A 13,829-nucleotide genomic window follows, 5' to 3' on the forward strand; every position below is an offset into this window, starting at 1 on the left:
TGACCAGTCGGTGGTACAGTGGATAGTGTCGGACTGGGATGCGGAGGACTCAGGTTTGAAACCCCGAGGTCGCCGCCTTGAGCGGAGGCTCACCAGCTTGAGCTCAGGGTCGCTGGCTTGAGCGTGGGATCACATGGTCACTGGCTTGAGCCCAAGGTTGCTGGCTTTGAGCAAGGGGTCACTCACTCTTCTGCATGTGCCCCGGTCAAGGCACATATGAGAGGGCAATCAATGAACAACTAAGGAGCCGCAAAAAAAGAACTGATGCTTCTCAGCTCTCTCCCTACCTGTCTGTCTCTGCCTGTCTGTCCCTCTCTCTGACTCCCTTTGTCTCTGTCAAAAAATAAAAAAAGAAAGAAAAAAAATAAAAGAAAGAGAGATCTATATACCCTTTACTCAGATATGTTACTATTTTACCGTTTCTTTTATCATTTGTAGTCTCTCTCCCTTCTTCCCCTCAATTGATCTATACGGGAGATAGATGTATATACACACACGTCCCCCAACCATTTGAGAGAAAGTTACACACATCATGGCCCTTTATCTCTAAATGCTTTGGTGATTATTTCCCAAGAATAGAGATAGTCTCTTATGTGATCACAGTATATTTATAAAAATCACAGCATTTAATGTTGAGACATTTACTTAAGCTATCATTTGTATTCCAATATTGTCAGTTGCCCGAATGTCCTTTATAGCCCTTCCCCCTTCCATAGAGGACCCAGTTTGATATCAGGATGTCTTCTGTTGTCACGTCTCTTTAGTCTCCTTAAATTTGTCTTTATATTTATGGCATTGCCATTTTTTAAGACTAGAAACCCTTCCCCACTAATAGAATTTTCCTCATTTTGAGTTTGTCTAATGTTTCTTCATGACATGATTCAGGGTTTCCCTTTATAGCCAGAATACTGCCTAGATAATGGTGTATCACATCTGAAGTCATATGATGTCTGCTATAAACTGAATGTTTGTGTCCCCCCAAAATTCATGTTGAAATCTTAACCCCCAATGTGATCATTCTTAGAGGTGAGACCTTTAGGAGGTGATCAGGTCAGGAGGGTGGAGCCCTCATGAATGGGATTACTGCCCTTTTAAAAGAGACCAGAGAGCTCCTTGTCCCTTCTATCATGGGAGGACACCTATTAAGATGACCACCTATGAACCAGGAAGTGGGTCCTTAAAGACACTGGATCTGCCAGCACCTTGAGCTTGGACCTCTGAAACTCGAGAACTGTGAGAAATAAATTTCTGTTGTTTCTAAGCCCCCCAGATCCATGGTATTCTATTATAGCAGTCCAACTGATTAACACAGAGTTCATCTGTCTCTGGTGATCTGAATTTTGATCACCTAATCAAGGTATTATTGGATTTCTCCACTGTATAGTTACTGGGGTTTTTTTCCCTCCCTCTTACAACTGACAAGCAGCCTGTGGGGAGAAATTTTAAGATCACATAAATATTCCACTCCTAAAGTTCTCTCTAGATTTAGCATGCACTGGTGATTCCTTCTTGATACAATTTTTCATGATAATGGTTACAAAATAATGATTTTCCAATTCCAGCATTCCTGCCATTTACCAGTCATCATCTGGCATTCCCCGGGAAACAATCATTGTCTTTTTGCAGTTGGTTTGCTCAAATCAGGATCCCAGCAGAGCCTGCACATCACATTTAGTTGAAATGTCTCTTAATTATCTTTTAATATAAAACAGATTTATCTCCATTAAAAAACAAACAAACTTGCAATTTATATGATGAAGAACGCACTTTTGTCCTGTTGAGTTCCTCCCATTCTGGAGTTTACTGCCTGCGTACTTCTGATGTTGTTTTCATATGTTCCTGCATCTCCCACATTTCCTGCAAATTGGTAGTTAGGGCTAGAGGCTGGGTCAGACTTAGGTTTGATTTTGGGGGGCAAGAATCCCAAAGGTGTACTTCCTACTAGATCCTGTCAGGAGGCACATACTAACTGGGTACTTCTAGTTGTGAGGTTAACATTAGACCAGTGAGTGAGTTAGGACCCGTCAGCCTGATCCACTTGTGATAAAGTCCCGTCAACATTTTACGAATGGCTTTAATGGCCACTGGTGATTAGAGCCGAGATGCATTGATACAATAGGGGTTGTGAAAGGGAGACATCTTATGACTTCTTTCTCAAAGCCTTACGTTTTATTCCCCCAAATTCTTTTAAGTAAAAGAGAGACAGAGAGGAGGAATCCAGCAACACATTATTTGCTAGACAAAAGATTGAATCCCAATCCATTTTGGTTTTTATTATCAGTGGCTCTAACTATACTATAAAATTATTAATCAATATCTGTACCAGCAAAAACAAAAAACCATAAGCATTTCTTTTATGCCTTTGTATATTTTTTCTTCATTCTGAAGTGCTGACATGGGCATGGAACTTACTGACTTAAAGTTTTTTTTTCACGATGAGTGACAAAAAGAAACCTGTCACATTACTGCTGTCCAGTGTGTGATGGATGACTGACATTGTGGGCTCAACTGCCATTCTCATGACTGAAACCATGAGGTCTTAATGGGAGATTCCTTACATATTTCAAGTTGGACTTTCATAGCCAACAGTGTTGTAAGAGGGCCCACCGTTAACTTTTTGTTTATTTACCAATCTGCAATTATTTGAAGAAGGCTTTTGTTTTTCTCTTTCCAGCCTCTTGCCCATGTTTGGTCATCCTGGAAAGAAAGGAGGAGAGAGGCTGAGGCAGCAGGGAGTGGGCTGAGAAGAGGCTATGAGGAAGGGCAGCCCACACCGACCAGGGCAGAGCCCTGGGGAGCCCTGCTCTGCCCTCCCACCAGCTCACCAGAGGCTGTGCACGCTCAGGCCTTCTGGCCCTCCTCCCTTTTATGTGGCAGAGACAGAGAGAGTCAGAGAGAGGGACAGATAGGGACAGACAGGCAGAAAGGGAGAAAGATGAGAAGCATCAATTCTTTGTTGCGGCCCCTTAGTCTCCTTAGTTGTTCATTGATTGCTTTCTCATATGTGCCTTGACCGTGGGCCTTCAGCAGACCGAGTAACCCCTTGCTGGAGCCAGCGACCTTGGGTCCAAGCTGGTGAGCTTTTGCTCAAACCAGATGAGCCCGCGCTCAAGGTGGAGACCTCAAGGTCTCGAACCTGAGTCCTCCACATCCCAGTCCGAGGCTCTATCCACTGCGCCACTGCCGATCAGGCCTCTCTGGCTCCCTTAACCAATGATTCTCATGCCTTGTTAAATCTGCGAGGCACTGCTACACAGGTTCTGTGGTTGACACAAAAGACCAGTTAACCCTGGACTGCTCACAAGCCGAACAGACACAGAAGGCTTTTCTACAGCTAATGGGCATAGTGTGGCAGCTGAATTTGCAAAATACCTCATCAATTCGTCTATTTCTGTCACAATTCAGCTGAAGACCAAGGTTAGGGGGTTTGAAGGATTTCAAAGCTGATTAGGAAAGAGATGTGACCACAAGGTGGCGCTAGCACACACACAGCTCTAACTGGGCGACGCTTTGACATATGTAATGTTGGCAAAGTCCCTAACAGAATGCAAGCTGCCTGGGGCTTCAGCGTGGGGACCAACATGCAGAAGAGGGAGGGGCAAGGGGAACGCCCCGGAGAGGGAGACAAGAAAAGCAGCACACGGATGGGGCTCTCTGGGCCACAGAGCTGTGAAGGGCCGCAGTCCTGGGGTTTTCCTCACCTACGCCTAGCAGACATTAGGAGCACTTGGAGTTTGGCACCAGCGGGCTTTTGAGCTAATAGGTCTCAGCCTGCTGTGAAGAAATAAACAATCTAGGGGTCAATACACAGGGCATCTTTGGCCCATTTAGAGAACACCAAGTAACTTCAACACTGCATCATCAAACTGTTCACTCTGGGCAACAAATTGCTTAAACATAAAGGCCATTAAATGACTTTACCAAACAGAAGTGGAGGTAAATAATTTAAAAACAAATTGCTCCCTGTTAGGTTCAAGTCTAAGCCAGATAAAATTTACATAAAAACAGAACTAGGCCAATGCATTTCTTTCCTTTCTTCTCCATTTCATTTTTTTCTTTTCTTTTTTCTTTTTTCTTTCCTCCCTCCCTCCCTCCTTCCCTCCCTCCCTCCCTCCTTCCCTCCCTTCTTTCCTTCCTTTATTTTCTTTCTTTCTTTCTTTCCTTTTCTTTTCTCTCTCTCTCTCTCTCTCTCTCCTCCCCTCCCCTCCTTTCCCTTTCTTTCCTTCCCCCCTTCCTCTCTCCTCTTCCCTTTCTTTTTTTTAAGTGAGAGGAGGGGAGATAGAAAGACAGACTCTTGCATGCACCCCAACCCGGATCCACCAGGCAACCCCCATCTGGGGCTGATGCTTGAATCAATCCAGCTACCCTCAGCGCCCAGGGCCAATGCTCCAACCAATTGAGCCACTGGCTGCTGGAGGGGAAGAGAGAGAGAAGAGGGAGAGGGAGTGGGAGAGAAGCAGATGGTCACTTCTCATGTGTGCCCTGAATGGCGCCTGAGCCCGTGATGTCCACACGCCAGGCCAACGCTCTATCCACTGAACCGGCCACAGCCTTCCTCTTCCACTTCAAAAAGTCAAAATCCAGAGCTATCACACTCAGTAAATTCAATGTATATTAGCTCTGAAATACTGATGGGCTCTAGAAACTCAAGGAGGATACATTTGAAATACTTCAGAATGAGGAATTTTCATCAGCATAGTAACCTTTTGGGGAACGTAGTTTGGAGTATAAATTTAGTCAACAAAGTTGGGTTAAATATCTAGAAGAGAGGCCAATCATAAAGAAAAAAGGCAAAATGAAAAAATAAATGAACAGCATTGAAATCCTGACACATGCTACAACAAGGATGAACCTGGAGGACGTTATGCTAAGTGAAATAAACTAGTCACAAAAAGACACATATTATATTCCACTTATATGCAGTACTTAAGAGTAGGCAAATTCATAGAGGCAAAGAGTAAGATGGCAGTTGCCAGAGGTGGAGAGCAAGGAGGAATGGGGGACTGCTGTTTCATGGGTATGGCGTTTCTCTTTGTGAAGATGACAGAGTTCTGGAGATGGATGGTGGTGACTGTCACACAACAATGTGAATGTACTTAATGCCACTGACCTGTACATTTAAAAATGGTTAAAATAATAAATTTTATGTTATATATATTTTTTACCACCATAATATTTTAAAAAAGGAAATGAGTGAAAAGATGGCTAGTGTCAATTTATCAATAGGACAAGGGCTCTGGTAAATTTATCCATTGATGTTTAGAATAAAAATATTTTCCTGGTCTAGAGATTTAACAGCAAAAAATCATACATATGCATTGAACAGGTATAAAATATGTTGAAAATGAGTTGATAATCAGTCTTTCCAAGTCAAAAGAAAGTTATTCACAAATTTTATTTTATACAGATTATTTATACAGAATTTAGATACAGGTTAATCTTATGTTGAATCTGCTTACTTTTTAATTTATTGAGATATATTCACATACTACAAAATTCACTCTTTTAAAAGTACACAAGTCAGTGGTTTTCTGTATATTCACACGGTTGTATAACCATCATCACTATGTATTTCCAGAACATTCTCAGCACCCTCAAAAGAAACCCAGCACCCACCAGCAGTCACTCCCTACTCCCTTCTCACTGTAAACCCTTGTAACCACTAATTTACTTTGTCTCTATGAATTACCTATTCTTGACATGTCATGTAAATGTATTCATACAATATACCATTTTTTGTGTATAGCTTCTTTCACTTAGCATGTTTTCAAGGTTCATCCATGTTATAGCACTTATCACTACTTTATTATTTTTCACGGCTGAATAATATTCCATTGTATGAATATACTAGCTTTTGTTTATCCACTTATCAGTTGATGGACATTTGGGTTGTTTTCATCTTTTGGGTATTGGGAATAATGTACAATTTTTTGTCTAGACACATGTTGTCTTTTTGCTCCCTCTCTTTTAGTGAAAGAGAAAAAGGGACAGACAAGGACAGACAGACAGGAAGGGAAAGAGATGAGAAACATCAATGCATAGTTACAACACCTTAGTTGTTCATCGACTGCTTTCTCATATGTGGTTTGACCGGGAAGCTCCAGCAGAGCCAGTGACCCCTTGCTTAAACCAGCGACCTTGGGCTTCAAGCCAGCGACCTTCGGGCTCAAGCCAGTGACGATGGGGTTATGTTTATGATCCTATGCTCAAGCCGGCGGCTCTGCACTCAAGCTGGATAAACCTGTGCTCAAGCCGGTGACCTCAGGATTTCAAACCTGGGTCCCCAGCATCTCAGGCTGACACTCTATCCACTGTGCCACTGCCTGGTCAGGCTTCTTTTTTTTTGAGAGAAAGAGAGGTGGGGGAAAGGGAAAGAGAGACAGGGAGAGTGATGAGAAGCACCAACTCATTACAGCATTTTAGTTGTTCATTGCTTGTTTCTCATATGTGCCTTGACTAGGGGGCTCCAGCCAAGCCAGTGACCCCTTGCTCAAGCCAGTGACCTTGGGCTTCAAGCCAGCGACCTTTGGGCTCAAGTCAATGACATGGGATCATCTTGATGACCCCACACGCAAGCTGGTGACCTCATGCTCAAGCTGGTGAGCTGTGCTCAAGCCAAATGAACCCATGCTGAAGCTGTTGACCTTGGGGTTTTGAACCTGGGACCTCAGCATCCCAGGTTGACACTCTATCCACGGCGCCACCACTGGTCAGGTTAGGCATATGTTTTCAATTTCCTGGGGTATGTACATAGAATTGTGTATATATCTAAGAGTGGAATTGCTGGGTCATATCGTAATTCTCTAACTTACTGAGGAGCTGCCAAACTATTCTCAAAAGTGGCGGGACCATTTTGCATTCTCACCGGAAATGTATGAGGATTCTAATTCCTCCATATCTTCACTAACACTTGTTATTGGCTGCCTTTTTAATTATTATCATCTAGTGGGTATGAAATAGTATTTCATTGTGTTTTGGTTTATATATCCCTAATGATTAGTTGAGCATTAGGGGGTAAATATTTTAGAACACACAAGAGTATTTAAAAGGCAATCTCAATAAAATGCACCTGGAAATAGGAGCATACGAATTAGGCTAATAGAATCTATCCAAAGACTATAAATCTTTGCTCTAAATGACAGCATGCTAGAGCATAGGTAAACAGGCATGGATCTTTATTAGTCTTTGCTTTTCAGATGGGTGGTAATTAAAATTTTTCATTACAAATAACTTGGGGAGCAAATGATTATAAAACAGCATTACCTTGCATATTATATCGATAGTAATTAGGATCCTCTGATTCTTTCTTGACTGACACAGATGCTGCTTTCAGCGGAATGCCTTTGAATGCAATGTAAATTATAGAATTATATGTTAGGGCAAAACCACCAACAGATAAAACTTCCAGGTTTTGTTTTGATTAACATAGCAACATTATAAGCAGCAAAAGAACTTGTAGCTCACTCACAGTGAACAAATGACTTATCCATATAAAATATAAATAATATAAAATCAATATAGAAGGAAAGAAGGGCCCTGGCCAGGTAGTTCAGTGGGTTAGAGTGTCATCTCAACCTGCCCAGTTGATCTCCGGCCAGGGCACATACAAGAACCAACCAGTGAGGGTAAGAATGAGTGGGACAAGAAATTGATGTTTCTCCCTCTCTCTCTCCCTTCCTATCTCTCTAAAAGAAATAAAAGTCCACAAAAACCTTGTTTAAAGAAAAAAGAAAAGGAAAGAAGGAAGGAGGGAGAGAAGGATAAAGGAAGGAATGAGGATGGAAAAGATGAGAAGGAGAAAGAGATCTAGATAACAGTTTGGGGGTACTTCTTCTTTTAAGATGCATGAATATTATATATACATGCATTTATGTGAAATATGTAAACATTCTTCTCTAAAGAGACCTGAATTTAAAAAAAAAAATTTCATTGATTTGAGAGAGGGAGAGAGGAAAGGGTGGGGGAGAGACAGAAGCATCAACTGTTGTTCCACTTAGTTGTTCATTCACTGGTGGCTTCTTGGTATGTGCCCTGACCAGCGATCAAACCCATGACCTCTGCACCCCGGGACAATGTTCTGTCCACTGAACCACCCAGCCTGGGGTGGTGCATATAATCTTAACTTAACCTACTGCAATGAAATGGACTTGAAAACCCGGAGAAACTACATTGGTAAAACTGAAAGCCTTTATAGGGGAAAGGTGTGGTAGATTTAAAAAACTAGACACAATATTCTACAGTAAGCACACCTATTTGCAATGTGACTTGTCCACTCCTGTTTTCTTTTTTCTTTTTTTCACTCCTGTTTTCTAGAAGTGAGGTCTACTTCTCTACCCCTTTCAAGCTGGTTCTGGTCACGTGACTTGCTTTAGCCAATGGGACACAAGCAGAGCCTTGAAAAAGTGTGCAGCAGAGCTTGCTCTTTTTGGCTGAGTTGCTATGTGAACAAGCCTGGGCTTGTCTCCTGGAGGATGTGAGAGAGCAAGGCCCAGCGCTCCAGCTGAGGCCCCAGGAGCGAGGCCTCCCAGACTGTGCAGCCTCAGTCGGGACACCCAAGCAAGATGCAATGTCCAGTCAACACGCAGAATTGTGAGGAAACTGAACCACTGAAGCCACTAGTGTTGGTGCCTTTTGACACAGCAGTAGATAACTGCGATTGAAGAACACATGTAATGTTACTGTGAATGTTAACATCAAAAGCAAAAATTATGGCACAGCTCGGGCTTCACCGTTTACTAGCAATTTACAAGTTCTGAGGAGTCTTCTGAGAAGCAACAGCTGTTGGTGTAAGGATATTTAAAATGGTCATTATCAAAAAGGAAAATCTGTTAGAACAACTGAGGAATAGAATGATGGCCATATCAGTAAAATGTCAGATTAAGCTGAGGAATTTGCTCAGAAATGGGACAAAAAGTAATTTGAATGGAAAGATGTAAGGAAAGTTGACAAATGTCAACAATTGGCTAAAAGTTGTGGCTCCCAGAAGTAGCCAAAAATAAGAACAAATGCTTCCCTTCTCCCTCCCTTCTCCTTTCCTCTCTCTGTCCCTCTAAAAATCAATAAAAATTAAGCCCTGGCCAGAGAGCACGGTTGGTTGGAGTGTCGTCCTGGAGTGTGGAGGTCGCCAGTTTGATTCCCCAGTCAGGACACATACAGGAGCAGCTCCATGCTCCTGTTTTTCTTTCTTTTTCTTTTTTACAGAGACAGAGAGAGAGTCAGAGAGAGGGATAGACAGGGACAGACTGACGAGAAGCATCAATCATTAGTTTTTTGTTGGCGCGTTGCAACACCTTAGTTGTTCATTGATTGCTTTCTCATATGTGCCTTGACCGCGGACCTTCAGCAGACCGAGTAACCCCTTGCTCGAGCCAGCGACCTTGGGCTCAAGCCGGTGAGCTTTTGCTCAAAACCAGATGAGCCTGCGCTCAAGCTGATGACCTCGGGGTCTCGAACCTGGGTCCTTCAGCATCCCAGTCTGACGCTCTATCCACTGAGCCACCGCCTGGTCAGGCTCCTGTTTTTCTTCTTGCCTTTCTCTTTCTTTCTCTATCTCAAAAAAAAAAAAAGGTTGTGGCCCCTAATATGGGAATGGCATTTGAGGTACGTAGGGAGACTTAGGAGGATGGAGTTTTGAAGGGAGAGAGTAAAAGAATAAAAAGGAATTTTTCTTATTTCTACATATAAGTCTGAGTTGTTTTTTGGGGGTTTTTTTTTGTATTTTTCTGAAGCTGGAAACGGGGAGAGACAGTCAGACAGACTCCTGCATGCGCCCGACCGGGATCCACCCGGTACGCCCACCAGGGGCGATCGCGACCAGAGCCACTCTAGCGCCTGGGGCAGAGGCCAAGGAGCCATCCCCAGCGCCCGGGCCATCTCTGCTCCAATGGAGCCTTGGCTGCGGGAGGGGAAGAGAGAGACAGAGAGGAAGGAGGGGTGGGGGTGGAGAAGCAAATGGGCGCTTCTCCTATGTGCCCTGGCCGGGAATTGAACCCGGGTCCCCCGCACGCCAGGCCGACGCTCTACCGCTGAGCCAACCGGCCAGGGCCTGAGTTTTAAAAATTTTAAACATGTATAACTTTTGTAATATTTTATAATAAAATTTTAATGTACATATTCCAAGTTGATAAGGCTACAAAGACTACTAACAGAAACATTTGCTAAACAATTAAAAGCTGGCTGTCAAGGAAGAATTCCATTTGAATCCAGGCAATTGACACATTTGACAGTGTAGAATTTGTCTGAAATGCTAATGGAACAGATTTACTTCAGCCTTTCCTCAAAATAAAAGAGGGAGGGAGGGAAGGGAAAGGGAGAGACAGAGAAAGGAATTTAAAATTCAAAACCATTTAAACACTAGTTCTGTGTAACAAGTGCTACACAAATATCACCAGAAATAAGGCCAATTGATGGCCAGGGTTCAGAAGCCTGCAGGCAGCTGGAAGCACTTTGGACTGCTGAAATCATGAAATCCACAGTAGAACTCATTAATAGAGAGCATATTTTTGTTTATTGAGAACCACATCCTCAAAGAAAGGCCTCAGTAAGAGGCCTATGTTGAAGCTGGAGGGAAATGCTCATTGGGCCCAACAGATAGTGAGGAAAGGGATGGGAGGTTTGGGTTTGGATCCATGAAAGAGTCCCCTGGGGAGAGCTGACAACTCCCTCTGCCCCCACTGGTCATCTTTCTAAGAGGGGACTGGAGACAACATACCAGCTTTGAAAAGCACCACTACAGCCGGGAGCTCTGCCTGCAAGTCCGGGTCGTGAGGGCAGTATCGCGGGGACACGCGGCACATTCCCCCTTGCAATTAATTACCTGTTCCCCAGCGTGTGACTAGCATGAAGCAGTACTGCCCGCTTGGCAGCTATGAAGACATCACTGGGACAGTCCTCGAACTAGAAAAGGTGGGGATCATCTGGCCGGCACAGCCCTTACAACTAACTCCCCAGTGTGGCCTGTGCGCAAACCAGACAGAACCTAGTGAATGACAGTGGATTACAGGGAACTTAATAAAGCTGTTCCCCCTTTGCATGCTACTGTATCCTCAACAGCCAACCTGATGGATCAGTTAAGCCATGAGTTGGGGATGTACCACTTTACGGCAAATTTGGCCAATGGCTTTTTTCTCTATTGATATAGCTGCAGATTCAAGACCATTTTGCCTTCACTGGGAAGGGAGACAGTGGGCCTTTACAGTGTTACCCCAGGGCTATTTGCACAGCCCCATCTTGTGCCATGGGCTGGTGGCTGCTGACCTGGCGAAATGGAAACAACCAGAGGCAGTTCGTATGTATCATTATATCGATGACATTATGCTAACTAGTGACTCTCTTCCAGAATTGGAACAAGCAGTCCCTACCCTGCTATCCCACAGGAAAGCATGTGGCTGGGCAGTCAACAAGGGCAAATTATAAGGACCTGAATTATCTGTTAAGTACTTGGGGAGCTGTCTGGTTGGGTAAGACAAATGTTATCCCTGACACAGTTATAGATAAGATCCAAGCATACTCGGTGCCCGCTCCAGTAACGCAGTTACAGGAATTCCTAGGTCTGTTGGGGTGTTCGCAAGCATTCATACCCCATTTAGCTCAGTTACTGTGCCCCTTGTACCACCTTATTTGTTGGAAGGGGGTGCACTGCAATTGGACTGAGCAGGCACAAGGTGCATTTGCAGCAGCTAAGAGAGCTGTCAAGGTGGTACAGGCCTTGAATGTGTTTGATCCTGCTGACTACGCCAGATATAATGCTGGTGGCCGAGGCCAGGTAGGTTCACACAGGACTCGGGCAGACGGTAGAGAAACGATGGAGCCGGGAAGTGTCAGTCCATACCCGTTTATTGGAGGCTCGCAAAGACAGGTAAGCAAATAAACAAAAGTGAAAGAGCTAATAAACAAAGGAAAATCTACTATTTGCAGTAAGGTCAAGGGAGCAAGGAAAACCGCACCTCACAGTAGTGGGAGAGTGGTCTGGGAGAAGCACCGCCCAGGGGAAGCACTCGGAGCCTTATATAGGCTGTGCACACGTGACTCTGCCACATGCTCACGCACTAATCAAGCAAAGTGCTTGCAGCTGGTAAACCTGTGAGCAAGCCTAACATGGCTGCCCCACAGCACCCAAGGCTAAGATTAAATGGGCAAGAGTTGAAGACATGCCATGTGTGAGATTAAGACTCCACAGCTGAATTCTGCTCAACTGAGATCCATGGCTCCTTTCTTCCCAATGACTTGTGTTGGTTTTACCCTCACTAACTAGATAACTAACGTGGACAAGCACCATGATTTTTCAGAATTCACCATTTAAGGTGGAGCTTCTACTAAGCACATATTTACCTATAATGGGAGGGACACAAGCACATGCAGTGGTGGTGGAGGGAGCCTTGAGTACGACCAAAGATACTGATCCTCTTGTGTCCTGGGGTTCTCCTAGTGAGTAGGGGCCACTGAGGATAAACCACACCTTCTGCTCTACTCAAGGTAAGTCTCTGTTTTCCCCTTTTCTACAGCTTTCCTTCTTAGTATTGAATATTGGTTTTCTTATGGATTATCTTAGATTTAATTTGCACTTTACATTTTGATATTTGAGGCTGCTTTTGTGAGCATTATTAAATTCCAGTTTTAGTCTTTTATAGCCAGCTTGTGTTCATTTTTATCTTTTTGAGGCCTGGGTTTTTTTGTGTGTGTGTTTTTTTTTGTATTTTTCTGAAGCTGGAAATGGGGAGGCAGTCACAGACTCCCGCATGCGCCTGACTGGGATCCACCTGGCATGCCCACCAGGGGGCGACGCTCTGCCCATCAGGGCGTTGCTCTGTTGCAACCAGAGCCATTCTAGTGCCTGAGGCAGAGGCCACAGAGCCATCCCCAGTGCCTGGGCCAACTTTGCTCCAGTGGAGCCTTGGCTGCGGAAGGAGAAGAGAGAGACAGAGAGGAAGGAGAGGGGGAGGGGTGGAGAAGCAAATGGGCGCTTCTCCTGTGTGCCCTGGCCGGGAATTGAACCCGGGACTCCTGCACACCAGGACGACGCTCTACCACTGAGCCAACTGGCCAGGGCGAGGCCTGGGTTTTAGTTGTATGTACTTGATTATTTTAGGTTTTCTAACCTTTCTACTTTTAATACTTTCAATATTTTCCTCCCATCTTTTGTTTAAACTTTTTTTTTAAGTAAGAGGTGAGGAGATAGAAAGACTCCTGCATGCGTCCCAACCAGGATCCACCCAGCAACCCCCATCTGGGACTGATGCTCAATCAGTCGAGCTATCCTCAGCACCTGGGACCAACACATGGACCAACCAAGCTATCTTCAGCGCCCAGGGCCAGTGCTTGAACCAGCTGAGCCACTGGCTATGAGAGAATAAGAGAGAGAGATGGTGGAGAGGGAGGGGGAGAGAAGCAGATGGTCACTTCTCCTATGTGCCCTGACCACGGATTGAAACTGGAACATCCATAAGCCGGGCTGATGCTCTATACACTGAGCCACCGGCCAGGGCTAACCATTTATATTTTTAACCTTTTACCATTCTCTCTCTAATCAATGCCATTTTTCTTTTTTGAGGAGTGGGGAGAGGCAGGGATGGAGATAAACCACTCTCATCCACTGAAACGGGACTTTTTCCAATCTACATTGTCTCAGTAATGCATGTTTATTGTAGAACATTTAGAAATGATGGAAGAGTATACAAGAAAGCAGTAAAATATGTCCAAAATAAAAACACTGCTCTGCTTGTAAATCAAGTCAAATTCCAAATGTGTACTCAAATTTTTTACTCATTTTGCAGTCAGGCTCTAATTTAAATATAATTAAAATAATATTTTGTCTATACAATATATCTACT

The 13,829-nt window shown here is 44.0% G+C and overlaps 1 protein-coding gene across 8 annotated transcripts in view; it reads right to left on the reverse strand.

Annotated features, from left to right (window-relative positions):
• The window catches only part of LOC136403572 (general transcription factor II-I repeat domain-containing protein 2), a 61,631-nt gene that overhangs the window by 21,281 nt on the left and 26,521 nt on the right, over positions 1-13,829 (reverse strand). For 5 of the 8 annotated variants that reach the window (XM_066382447.1, XM_066382446.1, XM_066382445.1 and 2 more), the window contains exon 9: positions 7,264-7,341. The exons of the other annotated variants lie outside the window; for them this stretch is intronic. In XM_066382447.1, the coding sequence (XP_066238544.1) occupies positions 7,264-7,341 (78 nt within the window). The remainder of the gene's footprint in view (positions 1-7,263; positions 7,342-13,829) is intronic. 8 annotated transcript variants of the gene reach the window in all.

The sequence above is a fragment of the Saccopteryx leptura genome, chromosome 4, assembly GCF_036850995.1.
Source record: "Saccopteryx leptura isolate mSacLep1 chromosome 4, mSacLep1_pri_phased_curated, whole genome shotgun sequence".
Lineage (NCBI taxonomy): Eukaryota > Metazoa > Chordata > Mammalia > Chiroptera > Emballonuridae > Saccopteryx > Saccopteryx leptura.